The following is a 26,319-nucleotide window of genomic DNA, read 5'->3' on the forward strand; positions in this document are numbered from 1 at the left end:
TGGGTGATGTAATCTCCCCAGGGTGCCACGCGATGAATTCGGTTGCTAGATGAGTAGAGGGCTAATCCTACCTTTGTTGGATCCTCATGAGGGCACTTGCTTATGAATAGACCTAGCTATCACTTTATCTCTTAAGTGCTGACATCTGCTGTGGGCTATTGAGGAGAGTGGGGGCTATTAAAAGTGTGTCTGCTTCCTGCCTAAAAAAAACATGTTTCTCCATTTCTCATCCAGGGAAATACAATATTCTGCCTTTTTAATATTTCCTAGAATATTTCATTTTTCTAGGAGAGGGGTGGGTGATAACTTCCTACGGACCAAATGTTTAAGAAAAAGGCTGCAGGCCAGATGTGTCATAAAGCAAAACAACTTTGGGCCAGGAATCGTTGTGTTGAAATGAGAAGGGCTAAGGACAAGGCTAAACATATAAAGCCTTAATATTTTGAGCTGCCACACCTTGCATGGAGTGAGCTCCATAGAACTATGTTTTGGGAGGAGAAGAAAGGAGAGAGAGGAGAGGAGAAAAAAGGAAAAGAAAGGGAAGGGAAGGGAAGGAAAATTTCCCACATACAACTTACTAAAGGGGTTGTTACTTTTTTCCCAAGGCAGAAGTTTGTTCTCAGAACATCCCTTTCTATATTAATCTTCTTCGTTGGGAGGGGGAATACTTCATTTGTTGTATTTTTTATTTAACATATAAATATGGACATTCTTATGGGGAGGTTGGATTTGCTGTTAAGTTTTCTCTGAGCTTTAAGATCTGTAGATTTCAACTCCCAGAATTCTCAGGCCAGCTGGCTAACTCCAAATTGATTATGGCTGATTTAGAAAGCCAAACAGAAGTTGGCCCTACTTAGGATTTAAATGAAGACATCTGGAAGTCTAGGGTTGCAGGCTAGAATGCAACTGTCTTACTTGCAAAAAGTGGCAAACTACTTCTCTTTCATGCAAGAAAATTGTGTGGAAGTGCGACCCACAAACAAGTACAATTCAGCTAACCTTAATGGTTTTTACTCAGCAGAAATTAAATCCTCTGAACTTATCGGTCCTACCTCCAAAATAACCCACACAGCTGCTGTAAAAATAACACACAAACATACAAACCAAATTTTGTGTGCCTAAAATAATAGGCTTTGATCCACAAAAGTTTATGCCATAGAACAGTCTTCCTTAACCTCAACAACTTCTAAGAGGAGTGGGCTTCAACTCCCAGAATCCCCCAGCCAAGTGTGCTGTCTGGGGAATTCTGAAAGTTGAAGTACACACACCTTAAAAGTTGTTGAAGTTGAGAAACGTCGTCCTAGAAAAATCCAATTATTTTCAAGGTGCCGCACAAATGTTGGTTTTATGCCCGAAAACGGAGAGAGAGATAGCTCTTGGAGAATTTTTCTTTTTCTTTTATGGGATACTCCTATTTTTAATGGGCCAGAGTTCTCATCTCTGCAGTTTCTGCCAAAAAAAAAAAAAAGGAATTACATTCTTCTGTCATGCCGCGTTTAGAAGGAAACACGGAAGATTAAATAAAAACACGTGCATTTTGAAATAACTTCAGACCTTCGCAATTGAATGCTTTACATGAGACTATAAACTACTGTTGGGGAAGAGCAGATTATTCGCCGTAACGCATGTCGATTTTTGCCCCTGAGCTCGTAGCTTGCTTTCTTAAGTGTTACATTTTCTTTGTACTTCCCCCTCACACACACACACTTTGCTATGCGGTGGATCCTCCAATCATAGTCTTCCATGCAAATATACTATAGCGTGCTCAGATAAAAAAAGGCACAATTAAACCTAAGTACTCAGAGGGCAAACATAAGTGAACTTTTCTAAAGCCTGCTTTCACCTGTGTTGTAGGAACCGCTCCAACCATGTCAGCTGCAAAGACCTTGCCTGCACCCCTCAGTGATCTGAAGATTCAATATACTAAGGTTAGTTCTATTTATTCTGGCTAACTTTACTCAAACCACGATATCCCCAAATTGTGAATGTCCTCCTCGTTCATGCTGCTATTCTTGCTTCGGCTTCAGATCTGAAGTGACTTGTGGATTTATTCCAGTGCTCTCCTCTGTCATCTATTGGCCTAATGAATCATTCTAGCCCAAGAAGGTATCGCAGAGAAGTGAAACAAGGTTGAAACCGCATTTATATTAACACAAAAGCGTTTTAGGTTTTGTGTTAAATACAGGCACAAAAACTACATGTGAGTTCTTGGAATTGTTCCCTGCTGGCCTGGACTTTTCTGCATGTTTACATTAATAAATCTCACTAGGCCTCACTAGAACTTAAGTGGGAGTAGTGAAATGGAATAAGCATAGCTGTAAATGCAGCTGTAAAAATTCTGGAATGTTGTGATTGTTTGACAATAAACGGTGCAGAAATTATATCCCTGATCCCACAGCTGTCCACTAAGCTGAGGGTTGTGAGAACAGGCTAAAACTTACGAGAGAAGATTTCGTTTCTCAGATCAGCGAAAGGGTGAAAAATAGAATACATTAACAATCAGAAAATTTTGTTGAACCGGGGTTTTTCAGTTTGAATATATGGACCCATATTTGAGAAAGTAATTTTTATCCAAATCAATTGTAAAGAATCTAGATATAGCTGGACAATAAGTGCGTGGAAGCAAAAAGCAACCTCAGAATTACAAAGCCATGACATTCAAGTAAGTAATCAATTATCCTTCACCCAGTTAAACTGGAAAACCTAGAGGTAGGCAGATTTGTACTGCGGTGCTACATGAAGTGGAAAACAATTCACTGTTCTCAAATAAGCTCAGCTTCAGAATGTTACTTCAAGTGGAGCTAATTGGGCCTGAAAACATGAAGTTTGGCTAAGTCCACTGCAATCAAGCTGAAGAAGCTTATCTGTGACAGTTGGCAACATGATCCACAAACTGGTTGAGCTACGAAGTCTGAATTTAAACTAGGGGAGAGTAATTCAATGGCATTCCTCTGATAGGAGATGGATTGATAATATTACATAAGGCTTTGACTTATGCTGTATAGCAGCAGAACACATTATGTAGTTGCTTCATTCCAGCAGAAGTATTTTAATGCTCAGAAACTTCTCCCAATGAGTGGGTTTTTATTATAGGGTGGTGCAATCTTTTCTATGTCCAGTCAGAAGGAAGGAGTTTCATCATTCATGGGATTTAAGAATGAAGTAGGTTTTGAAAAACAATGTAATCTCAATGTCCTAGAAAAAGGAAGACATTCTTTAAGAAATTAATACTGCTTTAGATTCTTGAAGACAAGCTTGGCATATCCAGTCAAGCACTTTGCTATGAACAAGTCTGCCTCACAAGTATCTAGTAAATTCTTTCTCTGTTCATGCAGAAACAGATAAGAGGAAACATGACATATTATTTTGGTTAACTTTTCAACCAGTTCTCTCCCCCCTTGCCCCCCCCTTTTTCTTGCGCAAGACTGATTGATGCAAAATACCTCTGAACTTTAGCCGGTAGCTAGTAGAACCCCCTGAATTTTCAAAGACTGTTAGGTGAGTCTGGAGGGGTGGGAAGAAATTGTGAAGAACAGCTCTCTAATCCAGAAGGAGGGCTCTGCAGAAATCCAGATGTGAAGGGCTAAAAGTGATTCAGAGAATTTCTGGTAGGTGCACTCTCTGACGTACAGTTTGCTCTTCAAGTTTGGATTCTTGCATGGGCTCATCAAGAAGTGTATTAGTTGTCTCTTTGTATTTTTATTGAGCCTGAGTATAGAAGGATCTTGGAATCTAGATCTATCAGAATTTCTAATATTGCATTTGCACATACAACAAGGCTTGATTGTTTAACTTCATCTGGAGAAAAGGTTAAGAGATAATTTTTACTGCGTGTTAAGCTGCTTTTAAAGCAAGAAAGCAAGGAATGGACAACTATGTATTTGATACATCCCTGATTATCTCAAGTCAGGAATGTATATGTAAACCAAAGTTGAACACTCTAAAGTCCAGTTGATTTTAGTGGTAAAAAATTAAATCCAGACGTAACACTCCCACAAAAATAAAGAAGATGCTTTACCTTTGGCTGGAATGTGTCTCAGTTATATAATCATTCACAAGGCCAGTTTAAGAATCAAATCAAGGCACATTGAAGCAATTGGGAAAAAAGGGAACTGACCTCTTTGTTCATTAATATGAAATTACGGCAGCCTCCCCACCTTAAAGCCAGTCCTAGCCCATCTTAGTTATTTTACTTTTTGTGAAAAGCTTGTTGATGTATTTGGTAATATTTCACAAGGTTTTTCCTTAATTAAATGATGTGCATAACCTGCAGGAAAATACTTGAATCCTACAATAGATCAAATAGAAGAGGATGGTTTTATTTTTTTAATGTAAGAAAATTTTGAAGTCTCCCCTGATGATTGAACTCCATATGCTAATGTTATTTCGCTTTTTTCAGTGCAAGGAATTTTAAAGTAATTGTTTGCCCTGATTTAATTTGACAGTTATAAAAAGATAATATATGATGACCAAGACTTCCGCTGTATTCTTATTTTATTTGCTCTGGCACTCATAAGGCAAAAAAAGTCTCCCAAAAGGACAGTCTGCATACTATTATAGTTATGTAGTATATGTCATCAGTTACTGTCTAGATGTATGGATCGTAACTCCCATCATCATTCAGCACAGCCATGAGTTGGATGGAGATGATTGGAGTTGCCATCTATATATCTATAAATCTAGAAGAATGTTCTCTATGATGCCAGAGTCTAAAAACAATCACTTTACTCAAGAATATTGTTTTATAGCTGAAAAACCTAATGCATGCCCAGAAGCAATTTTACTGAGTCTATGAACACTCAAAAGGTGTACAAAATTACTATTTGTTTACTCAGAAAGTAAATTTAAGAGCAACGGTTCCAAGGATCACAGCCTAAAACTATGTCAGAAATTGATACTCTTAGAAATGAGGTGTTCAGCCACTTTATTTAGCCAAACTGGATTTCCAGAAAGTCCAGTTGCTTCTTGAAAAAGCACCTTTGGGACACTTTAACTAGTCTCTCTCTCTCTCTCTGCAAGATCAGTTTCAGGTTTTTGAGGCCTGAGTATAGGTAGAGAGCAGTTGAACAGATGCATGGATCAGCGAATCATTTTGATTCTTCATCTCATTCCTTTTTCAGTTGAATTGAAGTACTGGTCGGGTTAGATGCAGGAAGTGAATCTTCAATGCACGAGCAATAAATACCTGATGCTTTCATGAAAAGAAAATCACTCTTTTAAAAGAAACCCACACTATACCTTCACATTTTAACAACTATCAGATGGACACAAATACCTCCACAATCTTAACCTAAATGGTATTAGATCTAGTCTTGATGAAATCAATAGAATTTAATTTAAATCCCAATTGATCATTTCCACTGAATTCACCAGCACATGTACGTAACTCATAAAAATGATTTTATCCTTCATTCTTTCCATGCCTCAAATTTATACCAAAGGTCAATCAAAAACCTCAAGAATGGTGTGCCTTTTGGTGCACAGATATGCAAAGTAGTCGAAAGAGTTGATAAGGTATCTCTCCCCTAGTAAATATTTTACGAAGTTGTGGCTTGAACTTTAGCAATGGTTATCTAACCTCATCGATCCTATGAAAACTTTTTCAAATTTTCATTTTAAGAAATGCTTCCAATCTTACTTATCATTACTTAGTATTCCGGTTTCAGAGCTTCTGCAAACACATTCATAGCTTCATACGGCACACTGCGCAATATTATTAACTATGCACACAAAGGGGGGGGGGAATGCACTTCTTTGTCACCCTTTATGAAGCTTGAAAGTAACAAAAACATTAATTAGATAAGCATGAAAAGCAAAACGCAAATAGAAGTGTTAGCTGTTTAATTAGCTGTTGAAAAATGTCAAAGGCCCATGGGCTTTAGCTTAATATTGTCCCATCGTTCTTTCTTAAGCAATAAACAATAGCAAACCTATCACCTTCCCTTCTACTCAGTTCTCACGTTTCCTTCTTTATCTATTTATGCTGTATGTTCATAATAATTTAAATTTGCATGAATTCATATGAATCTCTTCAATAGCCTGTGCATTTTCTTTGACATAATATGGCTTTTTAAAAGAAGATTCTCTTTGACACCAAATCAGTGTTATTTTTCATATGGACGCATATTCTGATTATACATTTGTACACTTATTGAGGCAAAATGAATCTGAGCTATATAGCGGCTGTGCGCTTTGCTATATCATCTTGGGAGGCAGGGCAAAGAAACTAGCCAAAGGCATGGTCAAATAAAAGTCAGATGAGCCCGCAGCAGGAATTGGGGCAAAGAAAAAGGCTCAGAAAACACCCTCCCTAGTTTTGGGCTGTAAAGGGGATAATGGTAGAATTGTTTTTTAAGACTTTCAAGATTCTCTTAATATAGCTTTACAATAAAGTAGAATTAGCTCATCTGGTTGTGCTTCCTGTCTGGTCTACCTTTCACATCTGAAAATACCTTACCCCCACCTTACTTCTACTTTCCCCAAAGCTAGAGAAGGTTTCTTTTTAGAAATCTTTCTCCACTCCAACACCTTATCAGACTCAGGGTTCATTTATGTGACTATTGTCTAAGCTGCGGCTCTTCCTCCTGTCTTGTAACACACATAACACACTTACATATACGCTATGCTATGTTATGTTATGCTAAAGGCTTTTCCAAGGGGAAATGTCTACTAGGATTTCTTTCTGTGACATCACATCAGCTCCACCAATGAAAGCAAGAAGAATTATGGTGTCCTGTGTACGTATCAGTGGCCTCAAGAAAGGATCGGGTAAAGAAACCATCAAAAAGAATGAAATTCCTTGGTATAAGTCATACTGAATATTTTTAAAACCACCCATCTGGGATTGAACCTTTTAAATACTAAATATTTTAGGCTATGAGTTCTTCTTAAAGATTTTTCCTCATATCCAAAGTCAATGACTCACAGACTGCATAAGAGAATATCCACGTTTCATGAGGCTGCAGAGAGAAACCAAAACCACAATTAGCAAAGTAAACACTATAGAGGACACCTCATCCTATACTTTCCAGGACTTGTTCAGAGCAAAGAGGGCCAGTTCAGACAGGTGTAGCACAGCTGTTGATATTCTTGCTACCTTAGTTGTTCTGTCTTCCACCTTTCAAAAGAAGGGATATGCACTTGTGCCTTGCTAGAAGTGAATGCAACTGCTTGAAGTAAGGATATTCAGACCAGCCAGGGTTTCTGTGACTGAGAAGCTAAAAAAATTAGGAAAGTTAGGGAAATAGGAATTCAGCCAAAATCGGGAAAAGTAGATGAAACAGAGCATAGATGGAGATTCTCATTCTTCTAGATCATGGTTGTCCCAAAGGTGCTTTTATTGTAAAGGCAATTGGACTTTCTGATTTTTCTTTTAAGACATTTCACTTCTCATTCAAGAAGAAGCTTCTTGGATGAGCAGTAATGCGTCATAAAGAAAAATTAGGAAATCCAATTGCCTTTGGAAAAATATATTTGAGGAACACAAGGAAAAACAGTTTTTTTAAAAAAATGCACATTTATTTGACTCAAAGCAGGAAAAACAGTCTGGGAACTTGTTGGGCTGCTAAATGACAAAGATATGAAGGGGATATTCAAGGACAATACAGAGATTGCAAAAAAGCTGAATAATGTCTTTGCTTCCATCTTTGCTACAGAAGATATAAAATGGACCGAATACATAATCCGAGCCTGAAATCATTGGGCAGCAAGTTGGATTGACTAATACAAACTGAGGTGGCAAAAGAAGATATTCTAGAACAGCTGGAGAGATTATACAGTAATATGTCATTGAGCCATGGTGGTATCTGTAAGCCATGATACCATCTGTATAAGATGATATCTTATATACCACTGTAAAGTGCTATTGCTATCTTCCAGACTTAGGCAGCAACAAAAGAGGAATAGTTTTTAAGATCAGAAGAAGTGCTTGTACCACTTTATACCACACCAATCAGGCCACACTTGGAATACTGCATTCAATTCTGGTCACCCCGATAGAAAAACGAAATTGAGACCTGGAAAGTGTGCAGAGAAAAAGAAGAAAGATCATTAAAGATCTGGAGGCTAAATTGTATGAGGAACAGTTGAGGGAGTTAGCTATGTCTAGCTGACTGAAGATGATAAGGATTGAGGAGACAAGATAGCAGTCTTCCAGCACTTGAGGGGCTGTCAGAGAAAAGAGAGGATTGGCTTAATCTCCAACGCACTGGAGGGCAGGACAAAAAGTAGAAGAGAGATCCAACCTAGGAATAAGGAGGAATTTTCTGGGAGTAAGAACAATTAATCAGCGGAATAGCTCGCTTCCAGAGTTATGTGTGCTCTTTCACTGGAGATTTTCAAAAAATAGACTAGAGAACTATTTGACTGGGATGGTATAAGGCTCCTTGAGCAGAGGGTTGGACTAAAAGACCCCCAAAGCCCTATGATTTTTTCTCTTACATCAGAGAGAGTTATTCACTTGCTGATTGAGCAACGATTTAGAACTTTCCCCTCAAACAATATTAATCCCAAGGACCTGGTGAAGAAGAGACAGTTGGACCCCAGTTTTTTTAATGTCAGTTCTGTGCAAATCTCAGTATTAAAGTTCAGTGTTGCCTATAACACTTAAGGGCAGGTAATGTGTCTCCTAATCTGTTAGGAGTGTATCTCTTATACCAGTTGTTTTACTCAATTACTGTACATTGCCCCAGAGCTGCATTTGGTGATATGGGCAGCTGTAAAAGTTTGATAAATAAATACATACAGGGGGAAGGGGTTCCATCTTCTGCTTGTGACTGTTGGGTTGGTCACTGTCAGAAGCCAAATGCTTGATTCTGACAATCCTTGGTCCATCGATCAGTGCTATTCTTACATTCATTGTATTAGTAGGAACCACTGTTTGCATTTATGTAAGCTATAAATTATTGGCTGCTGCCAGTCACCCATGACAAATCATGACAGGAAAGGAGTGCTTGTAGGAACATAGGAATTGTGTCCTTCCCAAGCGGTTCTATCTTTTCAATAGTAAAGTATTATCCACTCTTACAGGAGATTTTATCATTTTCCATTACCTGATCCATTTTAAAAACCTGGAACATCTATGATCAAAACAGGGAGCCTGTGCTTTCTGCAGCTTCTAGGGGAACAAGATTGGTTAACAAAACATTGATAAAGGAACAAACAAACAAAAAGCACAGTTTTGTTGGCTTAGTATGGAGACAAGAAACCTAATACCTCCAGACTTTGGAGACAGAGTTTCCAATAATCCAGGAGGCATTCACCAGAGATTATATAAAGATTCAAAATACTCAAGGAGCGGGGATATCAGGATGCCAACTTCAGTACCATTTCAGAAAGGTTGGGATAGAAATGTAGGTAAGCTGAGCAGAACCTTATCTATATAAAAAGAAGAACCAGGGAATGAAAATTAAGGGGAATAGTAATTTTTTCACATGCTAAAGAAGGGCATGAAAGTTCCCTGGTAATTTACCTTATAAATTGATATTTTATGAAGATTTGTAATTTACTTTCAAGCCAAAATATTAAGGGCATGGAGTTTGCCTAATGTATTTTCCCACCAAGTAATTTAGTTTGGAGTAACAGATAAGTAACTTTGGGTGTTTCATGAGTTCCAGCTTGGAGATTCTACAGCTAGCAGTGGTTAGTACAAGAAATTCCTGTTTAAGTGGTTGATGTATTCCTCAAATCTCTATTTAGCATTTGAAGTAGAACATTTCCCTGGAAGGTTATGGTTGTCTCATGATTATCTTTCCCATTGATCAGTGCCAAGGGGGGAAATGATAGTCTGAACCAGTATTTGAGTATGATCACCCATATTCTAGCCTCTACTTTCACAAAGCCTATTTTAGGGTGGCATTAGAAATATATTTTGGGGCTTGAAAGTCCAAATCCTAGGAACAAGTTGTAATGGTGTAAAATTGGAGAAGGGGCTCAGTTGAGAACATAGAAAACTTATGCTAATACCTTGACTTCAAATAATTTGAGTGCTGCCAGAATGTAGGAACTACCTAAGGATGGCAGCTGAGCTTTTCTGTTCATTTTCAGTAATATAGTCTCTAGAGGGTAAGAATTCCTACTATTGGCAGAGTGTAGGACAACTCTCAGATATCTGAAACAGGTGACCTGATCAATCTTGTGGCCATCTATCCTTTAAATGTGGTGCCTTTTGGCAAATGCTATGATTTTGGTTTTCTGATAGTTGATTTCTAGCTGGTCTTCCTTGCAATGTCGTGCAAGTGCTTTTAAGGACAATAGATGTTCTTGAATGTATTGATGCAATGTCTGCATAAACAGAGATGTGTCTTCCAGATAATTTGGGGGAGTGAAAGTGTGTATTAAGGAGATGGTCCACTGTGGAATTGGTAGAGACGTTGAATAGGAATGGGGCCAATATGCAGGTTTAGTCTAACTTTAACCTTTCTCAGTTCCAATGCCAGTGGGGAGATGGCTCTGGGGATGACATCTTGCTTTGAGTGACGTCCCTTCATGAAACATACATATTTGACGAAGTCAATCAAGGATGCCTCTAGTTTTTCCCAGAGTTTGGCTTGTGATGTGGAATCAAAAGTTACTTTGAAGTCTATAAAGGCAGCATAAAGGGTAGATAGTGTTGCAGGAGTAGTAGTTTTCAATGAGATGTTGGAGGACTAAGCACTGGTCTGTGGTAACTCATCCTTTCTTAAATTTAGCTGGATCTTCTACAAGTATGTCTCCTTGTTCTCCTTGTTCTAGGTGGTTCTGGAGTTTCCATAGTGGGAAACCTGCGCAAACTTTGCTAATTGCATTGAAGAGGCTGATCAGTCTATAATTGGCAGTAGCACCCTTTTCCCATTTTTTGTATGTAGGAACAATGATTGGGCGCCGCCAATCCTTGACTACAGGCCCATAGGTGTCAATATTAGTAAAGGGCAAGGCCAGGGTGAGGGTACAGAAGCTAAAATTATTTTCAATCATTTCGGGAGGAATTAGGTCTTCTCCCAAGGTCTTCCTTAGTCTTCATTGGCAATCAGAATCTTGATCTCTGTCACTGGTGAAATTTGTTAAAAGTTTTTCTCCATAGTGAGGGGAGGAGTATCCAGGATGGGTTGACCTTGTCCTCTCTTGATTGGACTGAGTCAGATAAGCTCTTTTAGCCACGCCTTGGTCACCAGGCTCCACCCAGTTATCGACTCAGTCCATCAACGAACGGCTGTGTTCATCCTGAGATCCTGAAGAAACTTAAAGGAAAAATTTTAAATTGCTGCAAAAGCGATCGAAATTGCCTCCACGCTGCCTGATCAATCACTAGAGGGTGAGGAAACCCCCAGTGGGGGTAGAAAGCCCGCGCAGCAACCACTAAGGCGGCACGCAGCCCAGATCACCGAGCGAGACCCAGCGCACTAAGTGAGGACTCACCAAAGACAGGCAAGCAAGCTCCGCAGAAGCCTCTGCAGCAAGGGCGATGCCCAAGGAGGCTCTAATGGCACCGGAGTACTCCACCGCTCTCGGGTTTAGCGACGAACCATAGCATTTTAAAACGCCCCGGAGCGCCCGTGCTGGCAGCGATCGCCAGAGAACAAGGTGAGAGCCGGAGTGAACTGCGTCTGCGTCTACTGAGTTTTGCAACGCACTCTAGTGGCTGACCAGTGAACTGTGCCTGCATCTACAAAGTCTTGCAACGCACCCTAGTGGCCAACAAGTGAATTGAACTCAAAGAATTCATAATACATTCAAGAAGTTTTCTGAGCTAATCTTAGTCCTAGAAGTCCTTCTAGCCATGGCAAAAGGGTCAGACAAGCCAGTCCCCATGCCTGAACATACCACAAACTCAGAATTTGATGTCCAACTATGAGAAAACGCAGAAGCATCTCAGATAGCCTATGACAGCATTCGCTGAGGGCAGAACATATAGCAGGGGTGGACAACATCAGAGCCGACTGGCTCAGCTGGACCGAGGTGGACAATTCAGAGTGGAAGCTGCAGCCAGCAATTTTCAAGGAGCTGGCAGAGCGCTTCGGACACCCAGAGGTCGACCTATTCGCCACCCTTCTCAACACCCAGCTCCCGAGGTTTTACTCCAGGTACTGGACACAGGGGGCGGAGGGGATAGACGCTCTCCATGGCCCTTGGCCCCGTGGGCTCCTCTATGCCTATCTACTCTTACTCCTGATCCCCAGGGTCATAGAAAAAATCTTGCAGAAGGGGGCGGAGGTGGTACTGATTGTCCTACACTGGCCCCGAAGGCCTTGGTTTGCCGATCTCTAATCCCTGTCGGTGGACAGGCCCTGGAGGATCCCCCAGGAGAGGATCTCCGTCAGTCAGGGGTCGCTGGAAAACCCGGACCCTCAATGGCTCCAGTTGACCACTTGACGCTTGAGTGGAGCATCCTGAGGGAAGATCACTTCTCCCCTAGGGTTATACAGACTATCCAGGCAGCACGTAGACCCTCCACGGAGCGCATTTACGGCGCTACAGGGCAGGCTTTTTCAACATGGTGCATCTCTAGGGGCCACGATCCGGTCCGGGCCACTGTTGCACAAGTTCTGGACTTCCTTCAGGCGGGGCTGGACAGAGGGTTGGCTCCCAACACGATTAGGAGACAGGTCTCGGCCATTTCATCGGTACTCCTGTGTGGTAGATCTCAGACACTGACTCACCATCCGATGGTCAGGCAGTTCCTCAAGGGGGCCTCCAATCTTAAACCGCCCACGGTGCACAGGTACCCTTCCTGGGACTTACACAAGGTGTTGGATGCTCTGACAGGCCCTCCGTTCGAACCATTACGTACTGTCTCTCTGAAGTTCCTGACACTTAAGGTGCCTTTTTGGTGGCCATCACCTCTGCCAGGAGGATATAAGAAGTGCAGACCCCTCCTTCATACCCAAGGTGTGTTCTTGCTTTCATCGCTCGCAGGAGCTGATATTGCCCAATTTCTGCCCGGACCCTTCTCACCCATTAGAGAGGAAGTGGCACACCTTGGACGTGAGGAGGGTTCTGAGGATTTACCGAACAGGAAGTCGGAAGACCTATTGGTTTTCTTCCAGCCGGAGTCCCTGGGGAACAAGGTGACTTCCACTACGATAGGCAGGTGGTTAAGACCCTGTATTGCTTCTGCCTATCAGGCACGGGGTCTGCAAACACCGAGCTCTATCACAGCGCATTCTACACGAAGCGCGGCCACTTCGGCGACATGGGCCATGCAGGCCTCACTATCTGAGATCTCTAGGGCAGCCACAGGGTCTCCCCTCTCACCATTCGTGAGGAATTACACGTTGGACTCCTTTGCTTCTGCGGAAGCCTCATTTGGACGTAGGGTGTTGCAGGCTGTTCACAGGGCGGGGGACATGCCCCACCAGGCATAAGTTTGGGCATATACTCAAATATGTAACCCTCCCTAGGGATGTGTAGGCTTTGGTACGTCCCATCCTGGATACTCCTCCCCTCACTATGGAGAAAGGGTGTTGGCACTTACCTGATACGCTTCTTCTCATAGTGGGCAAGGAGTATCCAGTCCCTCCCTGATATGGGTATGTTGCGAAATTGTTATGTTGTTTGTTGAACTGTTCTGCTGAAGTAATAAATAAAGGTTTGAAACTAAAATAAAGTCTAGAGTGTATGACAAAGCGAGTTGGATAGAGTTCTTTGCCGATAACTGGGTGGAGCCTGGTGACCAAGGCGTGGTTAAAAGAGCTTATCTGACTCAGGCCAATCAAGAGAAGACAAGGTCAACCCATCCTGGATACTCCTCCCCCACTATGAGAAGAGGCGTATCAGGTAAGTACCAATGCCCTATCTCATAAATAGAAATTCAATCCAAGCTGCAAAAGCCCAGGAGATTAAAACCATTGAAAGAGATGTTTATGCTTCAATGTACAATAATAAATTGATGATAAATGAAACCTAGAAGTTTCTACTGCAGTTTCCAAGATTCCTTCCAGTTCTTGCATTAAAGCTCCTTATTGATGTCTGTGTGATTCTTTCTTTGATTGTGCCATGCAATGCTGGGCTTGACAACTGATAGATCACTCCAGATATCAAGGTTCTTTAACGTTATTTACCTAGATTTCTTTTTCTGAATGAAATATGGTTTATGATGATACACCAAATAACGGCTCCAAATATTAATGGGTGATAGTGTTTATCTAGATCCATTTCAACCTCACCTTCACTATGCTGAAATGATATTGCCTCAAGTGCTTTGGTTAATATCTTGGCCAAGAGAAGGTGATGGAATAGTTGGGCTGTTCCAGGTGATATTATTCCTTACAGGTTAGAGCACAATACATTCAGATGAACTCTTCATTAACTTGGGTTGCGGTTCCAGCTCCGACCTTTCTTGAAAAAGGAAGATTTTGACTCCAGAGCCATTTCCAAAGCATCCTGAATGAGAATCCCCTGGGAAGTCTTCTAAAATAAAAGATAATCCCGAAATCAGAGGTGATCTTGATAACTGAATCTTGCAGAGAGCACCTATTACATCCGTGCTTGAAGAATTTCAGGGTTTTCTGGCTGGCTTCTAGATAAACCCATTATTGCTCATAAACTGTAAATACAATAGTCCAGATCAAGATAACTGAATCGACCCTCAGTTACCTTCGATGAATCCCAGAAGGGTATGGCTAGCTGATGAGAGCTAAATAGCTTGAAATAGATCTATACTAGTCTCCCTTTATTTCTTTGTCAATAAATATAAATTTAATACAAAAATAGCGTGTTGCGAAAGCAACTGCCTGTGAAGGCTCCTGGATTGGGGCTGAAAGGAGAAAGCAGAAGCAGTATGCTCCGTCCCATATTTTGGTAGACCAAGTTGCCCTGATTAAAAAAAATAACACTTTACTGTACCTCCTGTATGTTTTTGAGCCAATGGGCTAAAAGGTGCTAATAAATTACATGCTACGAGACCTTCCAATAAAGGCATGCATCATCATTTTCACAAACGTACATGAATTTGACATACTGTCATTTCACAGACACGGCACTATTATATTAATATTTACCTTACTCTGTCTTTAGGAGCTGAACGAGCTGCCAAGTACCTCTTTTTTATTTTACTTAACATTCTACGTGTTACTTATTCATACTTGATTTAGTTTTTATTGTGAGTCGATCACTCTTGGATTTATTCATTCATTCAATATCTGCCTGTGGGCCTAGTTACCAGTTTCCTCATTAGATTCTTTAATTGGTCATCTTATACCAACTTTATACACAAGAGATTTTGAAACCAAGTTTATTTCCACTGCTTCCCAATTTAAAATTTGATTTAAAACTTGATACTATGGTTATATCTAACTTTTAAGAAATGAGTATGATTTCCCAGTTTAAATCATAGTCTGTATAAGATTAAAGTAACACCATTATTACCATTATTGTTCTTAAGAGATGGTTTCCTGGTGTGGGAAGATGAGAGGCCAATTTCATGATTTATTTGTAATCTAAAAATTAAGTGAACCTTGGAAAGAGGACAAATTATAAATGCATTTATAATTACTATAAAGTATTTTTTTATTTCTTTTCTGTTTAATGATCATTTTTCTTTTACTTTTGTTTACTTTCTTTTTTTCTTTAAATTGGTATTGTTTTTAGGTGTAAAAAAAAACTTTGTTTAAAAAAAAGGTTAAAAACTTAATTAAAAAAAAAGCTAGGCCAATAGGATGAAATGATGAACTGAGGCTGGATCAGATGATCTCATCCACTGTCCATCCCATAAAATGGAACACACACCGAATCATCTTCCCATGTGGTGGTGTAATATTTCATTGCAGGGAAGAACAAAGGGAGAGCCTTGTTGTGTAACCTGTGCATGTTGAGTTGTGTGAGTTCTAGTCCTGCCTTAGGCATGTAATCCAGCTGGGGGACCTTGGACCACTCCCCCTCTCTCAACCCAGCCCACCTTCTTGTTGTGAGAAAGTAGGAGGAAGAAGGGAATATTGTGCATGTTTGCAACCTTGAATGACTTATAAAGGCAGGATTAAACTATAATATGTAGGTAAGTGCATGGATACATGTGAGAGAGGGAGAGGGAGAGAATGAGAATTATATGTTCTATAGGGGTATTATAAATTAACTGGAGAAAATATGTTCCCCAATCAGAAGTGGGATTCACTTACCTTCCCTACTCGCTTCGCTTGCACACGCCTTGTATGCGCGTGTGTACCGCCTTCTGCGCATGCACAGTGCTCACGCATCATGTTGGAGCAGGTGGCGGAGCCTCCCACAGCTGCGGGTACTGGTTCCCCTGAACTGGAGAGAAATGGCTGAAGACCACCTCTGCCCCCATTGCTATGCTAAAATTAGGAGAGAGCCTTCCATTACTAGTCATAACAAAATTAGAATTACTAGAATTGAAATTAGAATTACTACATTTGATACAATTTCTTACATTTCAGTGTAAATAAATATGAAAAAATAGTAAATGACTGCAGAGTTAGTGAGTTCCAATAAATAACAATTCAGCTGAGCTGTTTTTATTTTGCTGTTCACCTGATCTCCACCCTGTCCATCCCCACAAGGAAAGGCTAGACCAACCCTAGAAAAGAATATTTTAGTGGTAGAAGGGCATTAAAATTTTCAACAACAACAAAAAAGGTTAAGAAAGCATCGGTTTATATTTAATCCGCCTAGGTTACCACCTGTAACTTACAAATACGACAGAGAGGAGCCAAAAACAACATGGCATGCCATGTGCATACCATGAGATTGCAATTTATTTTTATGATTGTAATGTTGTTTTTACACTATTATTATGTAAGCCACCGCAAATTACTTTTGTGAGGGAGGCAGCATAGGGATTGATTCAAAACATACAACTCTAACTACACATCTACACACCCTGGAAGTCGATTGTGACTGTCTTGGCACGTCCCATGCAGAGAAAACCGGGTTTATGGAATATCTGAGAGGCTTGAATAAAATAAGATTTATAGAGAGGAAAGATTAGAGGGGGAACACTGGCTATTTTAGTAATCTTTAGTGGTCAGTGAGCTGTTTAAAAATGAAGCGCAAGGAAAATACTTTTTTTTTAACTCCATTTCTTGGCTGCAAACCAAAATTCCCTTCAGTCTCAGTCAGTCCTAAGGCCAGTTTAACCAAACATTAAGCTTTGACTAAAGGACTCTTCCCTTCTTACTATGTCCTGTTCTCTCCATCAGAGGTGGGTTGCTGCTGGTTTGGCCCTGTTCAGACGAACCGGTACTGGAATTCAGGCCTGGGTCACAGAACCAGCAGCGACCCAGGCCTGACACGCCTCTGAACTGGTTCCCTCACTGTTGCTTGGCTGCCGCCATTTTGAATTTTAGTGTCTGCATGTGCGCAGTTCACTGAAAATTGTTCTGCGCATGTGCACAGAACAATTTACATAGAACTGCATGCGCAGCGTGTGTTTGGCGCACATGTGCATGCACAGCGCGTGTTGAGAACCGGCAGTAATGACAGCAGCAACCCACCCCTGCTCTCCACATAGGATACATGACCACACTTATAATTGTAGATTGGCTTCCAATTACCATGTTGGGTGAAACGCTTGTGAGCCAGAACAGTTTTGAAAAACTGAAATTAATCTCTCTCTCAAGCCTGCCATGAGGACTGTCTTGTTTCTTCTATTGACAAGCTTATCCTCCTTCCCTCCCTCCCTCCCTCACTTATTTACCTACTACCTACCTACTTATTTACTATATTTATAGGCTGCCTATATACCCAAACCCAAGATGGCAGCGTGCGTAGACACTGTGGCTTTGAGCTCCTGGGGTCACAGTGGAGTGTGTAATGGATTGCACCAGTGAGGCTAAAACAAATTTCGTTGTATACATGACAATACAATGACAATAAAGGCTATACTATACTACTACTATCTCCCTGTGGAAGCGATTATGACATTCCAGAAGACCGTGATTGTTCAGTATCATCTTTTATTTCAAACTATTTGCATACTTTTTGCAAATAATGTGTGTGTGTGCTGTGTCTGTGTGAAAGAGACAGACAGGCAAATCAGAGAAATGCGATATAGCATTCAATAACATTGGTGTCAACTTTTGTGTTGTATTTTCTTTCAGATATTTATAAACAATGAATGGCACAATTCAGCCAGTGGCAAAAAATTTCCTGTCCATAATCCTGCAACAGGAGAGAAAATTTGTGAGGTGGAAGAAGGAGATAAGGTACGCTTTTAATCTTTGCTGTGTCATGGATTTCCTTTCCAGACAGCGCGACTAAAACTGGAACATCTATTTATGTGCATTTCCATATTTAAGTTAACCCATAATTCATCTCCTCAGGTTTCTGAACTAAATATAGCAAAGACACATGCAGAGAGAGGATTAATACTTGGAAGGGTTTCTCAGTCATAAATAAGCTTTCAACAGTACCAACACTTCCATAATTCTGTTGGATGCAAAATGATATCCTAGTTCAGTGATGGCGAACCTATGGCACGCGTGCCACAGGTGGCACGCGGAGCCATTTGTCAGGGCACGCGAGGCACTGCCCTGTCAGCTGGCCAGCGCACATGTGCGCACTGGCCAGCTGAGGTCACCATTTTTAAAAGCCATTTTTTCGCCCTCCCCAGGCTCCAGAGGCTTTATAGGAGCCTGGGGAGATCAAAAAGAGCCTCCCCCGCCCCCCCGGAGGCACTCTGGAGGCTTCAGGGACCGTCCGGAGGCTTCCCTGAAGCCTTCGGAATGCTTAAAACGACCCTCCGAGCAAACCGGAAATGACTTCCGGTTTGCTCGGAGGGTCGTTTTAACTGCTCTGAAGGCATCAGGGAAGCCTCCGGACCGTCCCTGAAGCCTTCGGAACGCTTAAAACGACCCTCCGAGCAAACCGGAAGTCACTTTCTGTTTGCTCGGAGGGTCATTTTAAGCGTTCCGAAGGCTTCAGGGAAGCCTCCGGACGGTCCCTGAAGCCTCTGGAGGGCCTCCGGGGGGCGGGGGAAGCTCTTTTCGCCCTCCCCAGGCTCCTATAAAGCCTCTGGAGCCTGGGGAGGGTGAAAAAAGCATGTGAAAATGGGGGGGTCGCGTCTGTTGTGTGCGCATGCGCATTGAGGGGTGGCGCATTGCATTATGGGTACGGCACGCCCACACACGACCCCCCTGCGCCCCCCCCCACTTGTGGCACGCGAGCCAAAAAAGGTTCGCCATCGCTGTCCTAGTTAGTCAAACTGATTTTCAAGCAGGTTCTGGACCAAGTTGATTTGTGATCCTGCTTGAGTGGTTGCTGGGATTTTCTTTTTATGTGCATCTCTACATGTGGCATTTTGTGTTTCATGGTTTTTTTTAACAGCAACTTTAAGATGTGGGGATTTGAACTTCCAAAATTCTCCAACCAGCATGGGAGTTGAAGTCCTTACATCTTAAAGTAGCCAGGTTTGAAAAAAACAAATCTATTGTACGCTGCCCTAGAATCATTTCTGATTTAATGGCCTTATCAATTAAATAAATTAATACTATTGTGAGTAGATTGCTAACAAGCAATCGCTTCCTTCATTCAAGAAGTGAACTTCCCTCCCCATCTCATACTCCCACCAGATGGGACTGCTAAACTTGATAAGTAAAGAAAACCCAAGCACAGCCAAGAAAAGCTAAGGCCATTATTACAACTATTGCTTTCTTTTGTTATTACTGCTGTTAGTTGCAAAGTCGTGTCCAACCCATCGCGACCCCATAGACAACGTTCCTCCAGGCCTTCCTGTCCTCTACCATCTTCTGGAGTCCATTTAAGCTCACGCCTACTGCTTCAGTGACTCCATCCAGCCACCTCATTCTCTGTCGTCCCCTTCTTCTTTTGCCCTCAGTCTTTCCCAGTATTAGGCTCTTCTCCACTGAGTCTTTACTTCTCATTAGGTGGCCAAAGAATATGAGTTTCATCTTCAGGATCTGGTCTGGCCTTCTTAAGAGCAGTCATGGTTGATCTCCTCTAGGACTGACCGGTTTGATCACCTTGCAGTCCTAGGGACTCGCAGGAGTCTTCTCCAGCACCATAATTCAAAGGCCTCAATTCTTTGGTGCTCAGTCTTTCTTATGGTCCAACTTTCACAGCCATACATTGCAACTGGGAAAACCATAGCCCTGACTATATGCACTTTTGTTGGCAGGGTGATGTTTCTGCTTTTTAGTATGCTGTCTAAATTTGCCATAGCTTTCCTCCCCAGGAGCAAGCATCTTTTAATTTCTTGGCTGCAGTCTCCATCTGCAGTGATCTTGAAGCCCAGGAAAATAAAGTCTGTCACTGCCTCCATTTCTTCTTCATCTATTTGCCAGGAATTGAGAGGGCCGGATGCCATGATCTTGGTTTTCGTAATGTTGAGTTTCAAGCCAACTTTTGCACTCTCTTCCTTCACCCGCATCAAGAGGCTCTTTAGTTCCTTTTAACTTTCTGCCATTAGAGTGGTATCATCTGCATATCTGAAATAGTTGATATTTCTCTCAGCAATCTTAATTCCAACTTTTGATTCATCTAGCCCCGCCTTTCTCATGATGTGCTCTGCATATCTGAAGACTGAGCATCACCAGATCTGGGCTGCAGAAATCTGAAACACCATGAGAAGCAGCATAAAGACTTTCCTGAGAAGCTTTTTTTGGTGTCATTTAGTGATGACAGCCCATATATAGTAGCCTTTTTTTGCAGCCCATCTATAGTAGCCTTTCTCAAGTGCACAAAAGTTGTTTTCGTGCTTTTGCTGGATGGATTGGGCAGGCAGCTGGAAATGGACATTTTCTTCCTTTGATAGGTGATGTTTAGTGCCCAGGACAATCCCAAATTAAGGATTGTCTTAACAAACAGAGAATGTATGTTTAACTTATCTTTGGTTTTAACCTTGTTTCTAATCCTTAAGGCTAGAGGGAAGAAGGAACCCCTGATAATATAGGAAGGTCCAAATTTGGAAAAACAAGGGTCAACTGAGATGCAGGACGCTGTAGCTCAGTGGCTAAAACTCTGAGCTTGTCGATCAGAAAGGTCGGCAGTTCAGCAGCTTGAATCCCTAGCACTGCGTAACGGAGTGAGCTCCCATTATTTGCCCCAGCTTCTGCCAACCTAGCAGTTTGAGAGCATGTAAAAATGCCAGTAGAAAAATAGGGACCACCTTTGATGGGAAGGTAACAGTGTTCCATGCGCCTTTGGCATTTAGTCATGCCGGCCACATGACCACGAAGACGTCTTTGGACAGTGCTAGCTCTTTGGCTTTGAATCAGAGATAAGCCCATCCCCTAGAGTTGGGAACGACTAGCACATATGTGCAAGTGGAACCTTTACCTTTGCCTTAAGGGTCAACCGAATTCAGGTGGGGCTAGACTTAGAACACTTTTGGGAATGCAGTGACTCTAAGCTGATAATGTGTTTAACTCCACCTCCCACAGCTCTGCCTGCTCTCCTCCAAATCCATTGCCAGAACATATCTGAAAAGTAGAAACCATTGGAGGGAAGCAGTCTCAGATATCCATGTCCTAAGCCATATAGTGTTAACGGTTGCTAATAACTAAATTGTTTTCTGAAGCGCACAAATCTACAAATCATACAAATTAATGTAAACTCCAGATTCTAGCTTTTAATAGATGAACCGATAAATTTTAGGACTTCGATCTGTGCTTACAATTGACGCCACAAAGGATTATTCATTTCAGAAAACACGTTTTTTCTTGCTCCGAAAATCAAATTATAAGGGAAAGAAATACACGGGATTGTGAAATAAATCATTTCACTCAGTTTATTCGTTCAAGCTACAATCACTAGGAAATATTTAAACATGATTATGTTTTTACATAGTCATTTAAAGAAAAAAATGCAATCTTAACATGTCTTTTTCCAAAAGGCAACTGAATTTTCTTGGGGGTTTTTTCCTTTGAAAAATGTTTTACATCTCCTCCAAGAAGCTTCTTTGGTTCAGTTCTTAGATAAGAAGCAAAATGTTTTTTTTTCCCAAAGGAAAAAAAAACAAGAAAGTCCAGTTGCCTGTTTGAAAAAGCACCTTTGAGACAACTACAACCTGGATGATTGAGAATCTCCATAGACATTTAGATGACAATCCCATACGTGTCCTGCTGATTTAAGAGTACTGTAAACTACCATAATATTATTGTTGATAAGTCTCATTAAAACTGAATAATAAGTGTAGTAATTTGTTTATTTCCACTTGTATGGACTTCTGTTATTTAGCACCATGGAGCTTAATTATTGTTCTTTCGCCAACTAGATTTAATTTTAATTTTCTACCATGAAATTAATTCATGAACAGCATGCTGTGGATTTGCTAAGATGTTTGCTAAAAGGGAAAAGTGTTTTTTTCTTTGTGCAGTTTTCAGTAGGAACACAGTTTTTCAATATTATTCAGTGAGATAACAATTATGTGCTTTATCAAAATTGTTAGCAGATCTGTTATACTTGAAAGCCAGTTTGGTGTAGTGATTAAAGCATCAGGCAAGAAACCAGGACATTGTGAATTCTAGTTTTACCTTGGCATGAAGCCAACTGGGTAGCCTTTGGCCAGTTACTTTCTCTGAATCTTAGGAAGAAGGCAATGTCAAACCACTAATGAAAAACCTTGCCAAAAAAACTGCAGGGACTTGTCCACGCAATCTCTGAGAATTGGACATGATTGAATGGAAGAAAATGCTACCCTTACTTATATCTTCTGGAGAACAAAGAAAATGTTCATATGTACTAATGATAGCATTAAGAAAGGAAAATTGTGCTGATGTGGGCGTTTGCAGAATTGTTGTTGTAGTGAACAATCACTAATAATCATGATCTGAAAAGTATTGATATGACATTTGTGAGGGTTTTTTCCCCCCACAGGAAGACGTTGACAAAGCTGTTAAAGCAGCAAGGAAAGCATTTGAGTTTGGATCCTCCTGGAGGACAGCAGATGCTTCACAAAGGGGCAGACTGTTGAGCAAACTGGCAGATTTAATTGAAAGAGACTCTCTTCTCTTGGCTGTAAGTCTAATATGCTGACTCTTAAGCAAACCTATCTTTTTAAAATGAGATTCTTTTGACGCCTTTGAGTAACTCCAGTGAAATGATAGTCTTGTTTTGAGAGAATTTAACCAACCCAAAGTCATAGTTCATTAGAAAAAGCCCACATGGTTTCCTTGTCAGAAAAGCTGGCCTGTTGTGTTCAGCCAGTTATACAAGATAGATTAACATCTCCCTTGTCTTTCTTAAGCAAGACAGAAAAGTGACCCAGTGTGATAAGGTAACATTTCATCACTGCTACTGAAGAAAAATAATGAAGTGAAGAGGGCACCAGTTAATGCTCCTAGTATTAATTTGAAAACCAAGTTGCACTGAGGAGAGTCTCCAAATTTCTCCAAGTAGCCTTTAGGTCAACCACAATTTTAGAAGAATGTTGAAAGTACAAGAATGTTGGATTTGTTTTGCTGCTTCCCTGCGCAAGCCCATCTAGTTTGACACTGTTCACCCCAGGACTTGAGAATGAAAAGTTGAATCTTTGGTTCAAAGCCTTAATCTTTTTTTAAAAAAATAAAACATCAACTATACGTTTGATGCAGAGATTATCATCTCTCAAACAAGGAGGAAAAATTGGAGAAATTGAATGAATTCATTGACTTATTTCAAAGAATGTGGGTGTATTCCAGATGAAAGAATGAAAATGGTTGTGGAACCCATCCCAATGGGTTTAACCATTTCTTTTCCATTCTTTGCTTAGCCCACAAAATCAAATTTACGAATATAAAATACCCTGTTTCCCTGAAAATAAGACCTCCCCAGATAATAAGCCAGTTGAGCTTTTGAGCGCATGCGCTAAAATAAGACCTCCCAAAAAATATTGCAACACAGCAGCAGCCATGAGGTGACCACGCTCACCGCCTCCTGCACCTCAAAAATAATAAGACCTCCCCGAAAATAAGACCAAGTGCTTATTTCGGGGGTCAAAAGAAAATTAGAGCCTGTCTTATTTTCAGGGAAGCATGGCACTGTAAATATCTTCATTCAGAAAGGAGTGCGAAATAACATTTTCTAAACAATTCAGCAATTTCAAGCAATATTTAATGGAGGGGTCTCTTTTGTGCTATTGTAGATTGTCTATGTGTGTGTTTTTTTTAAAAAAAATAAATTGGTAGTTTACTTAAACTTTGGAAGCAGTCATTTGAAAAATCTATTACACAGTCTTGACAGCTAAACTGTCATATCTAACTAAAGTGAATGAATAACCTAATGTACCGGTAGTAGTCTAAAAAAAGTAATAGAGGATTATGTCCTGGGGCTTAGTTCAAAATGCAAATTATTTTCCTTTTTCCATAGAGTGAATTCCATTCTAGAAATAGTACTCGGAACATCTTAGAGCAAAATGATACAGCAAAAGTCAAGCAAAGAGTCTGTTGGCTGGCTGCAGTCTTCTCTGAGATTAAACAACTCCATTCTCCAGCAAATACATGCTGATGACCACTATTCTTTGAGACCATATATCAGTTAGATAACGATCCTCAAAACAGCAACTCTAGAATTACTCCCTAGGAAACCTCTCAAAGCTACAGATTCAGTTCAATGTATACATTTCTGCAACATGATCATAATGCTCAGTTGCTTGTTCTGCCCTCTACTGAAGATAATCTTACTTTCCCAATCCCATTCCTAAATCATCATGACCTAGTTACTGCAATTCTTAATAAACCAGTGTTAAAGATAGTTACATTCTTTCATTTATCTACAATGACTAATTTTTTTAAGCCCTTCTTTGTTTCAGACAATGGAGAGTCTTAATGGAGGAAAGGTTTTTTCACACGCCTACCTAATGGACTTGGGTGGTTGTATCAACACTTTGCGCTACTTTGCTGGCTGGGCTGATAAAATCCAAGGTCGTACCATCCCCATGGGTGAGTCACTCTGGACAAGGTGTCCATGAGATAAAGTTGGTTTAATGTGAATTAAAAGAAGCTTTGAGCAAAAGAACTTTTTCATCTGAGAAAAATGCATCCTTTAGAAATCTGTTACATAAAAGTATATTGGTAAAAGCTTTTGTCAGTAAGGATTGTTTTGGGTTGTTGTTTTTTTCAATGTTGGTACGTCTTGTATAATTCATTCCTGTAACTCTCCACCCTAACTGAAGTTCCTTCAGTTCCAAGGATTAGCAGGTTTTATTATAAATGCTTTTGTATTCTCTGTGTGTAAGAATACAATTATATTTTCGTTACCAAGGGATGTTGCCGTCTGACAGATTGTATAACCATACAAATTGAGCAATCTTTGGATTCTTTTTCCCCTCAAGAGCCCAGCTTTTAAAAAGAACAATATCTAAGACTGCGGGAAATACATTGTTTTTTTTACTTTAAACAACACACACACAGTTACTTTATAAGAGACTCAGCCATGTAAATGACATCCATATGGAATTCATCTTAACATCCTGAGAAAAGGCCAAATCTTCACAGCTTTCCAGAAGACCAGAAAGGTCACAACCTTCCTCTGAGTTGACCTCTAGTATCTTAGCCTTTTGAAATCCAAACTGTTTTTTTTTGTCACTTGTCCTAAATAAGAAGTAGCTAAACTGGCTCCCCTATCATCTTATATACATTGCAAGACTTACCTTCCAGTTATGTACTCCCTTTAATTCTTGAAGTCATTTGCAAAGGACAAGATATTATGTGGTCCAGGCACATTTCAAAGGATGTTAATTGCTGATCTTGAAACTAAATTTCTCAAATAACTAAATAAACTAAAGAACAGAAGAAAGAAATGAATATAACATTTGTCCATTTTTGGTTTTCTACATGTCTAAACTTCCATTTGAACATATACACTGTAATGTATACCAATAAGAACTTGCCAGCATTTATTTAGGCAATAGAGGTTGCCCTCATTTGGTGAATACTTGTTCATCAATCTAAGTTACAGAAATGCTGAACAAATAAATTTACAAAGGGTCTTCAAAGTTATGGCTGTAGGAGTATGCCTGTAGTCACACGGTTGTGATTCAGCACTTGGCAACCGGCATTACAACAGTCACTACACCCTGCAGTCATGTGATCACCATTCACAGCCTTCAGGGCCAGCTTCCAACAAGCAAAGTCAATGGGGAAGGCAACAGGAAGTCAAACGTTTGGGCTCCCATGTCATTGTGTCATGTGACTTGTTTAATGGCTGCAGCCAAAACTGATGAACTGGCATCATAAAGTCAGGAACGCTCATACGATTTTGCGGTTTCGTGATTTCGTCACTAAGTAAGTCCTAATTGCAGTCAGTAAGCTTCGCATAATCCCTGACCTCCGGTCCTTCCGACGCGCCCTAAAAAGTTGGCTTTTCCAGCAAGCCGGCCTGGCCTGTTAATTTTAACTTATTTTAAATGTATTGTCTTTTAATTCGGTTTGTTTTTGGATATGGATTTAATTT

At 40.6% G+C, this 26,319-nt stretch overlaps 1 protein-coding gene across 1 annotated transcript in view; it reads left to right on the plus strand.

Annotated features, from left to right (window-relative positions):
• The first annotated feature begins 1,739 nt into the window (after window positions 1-1,739).
• Window positions 1,740-26,319, plus strand: part of ALDH1A1 (aldehyde dehydrogenase 1 family member A1) — a 46,778-nt gene continuing 22,198 nt past the window's right edge. Inside the window, exons 1-4 of the mRNA XM_081945124.1 lie at window positions 1,740-1,928; window positions 18,030-18,134; window positions 22,765-22,905; window positions 24,677-24,806. Coding sequence (XP_081801250.1) covers window positions 1,869-1,928; window positions 18,030-18,134; window positions 22,765-22,905; window positions 24,677-24,806 — 436 coding nt within the window. The 5' untranslated portion in view covers window positions 1,740-1,868. The remainder of the gene's footprint in view (window positions 1,929-18,029; window positions 18,135-22,764; window positions 22,906-24,676; window positions 24,807-26,319) is intronic.

This window comes from Natrix helvetica (genome assembly GCF_964273705.1).
Source record: "Natrix helvetica genome assembly, chromosome: 2".
Classification (NCBI taxonomy): Eukaryota; Metazoa; Chordata; class Lepidosauria; order Squamata; family Natricidae; genus Natrix; species Natrix helvetica.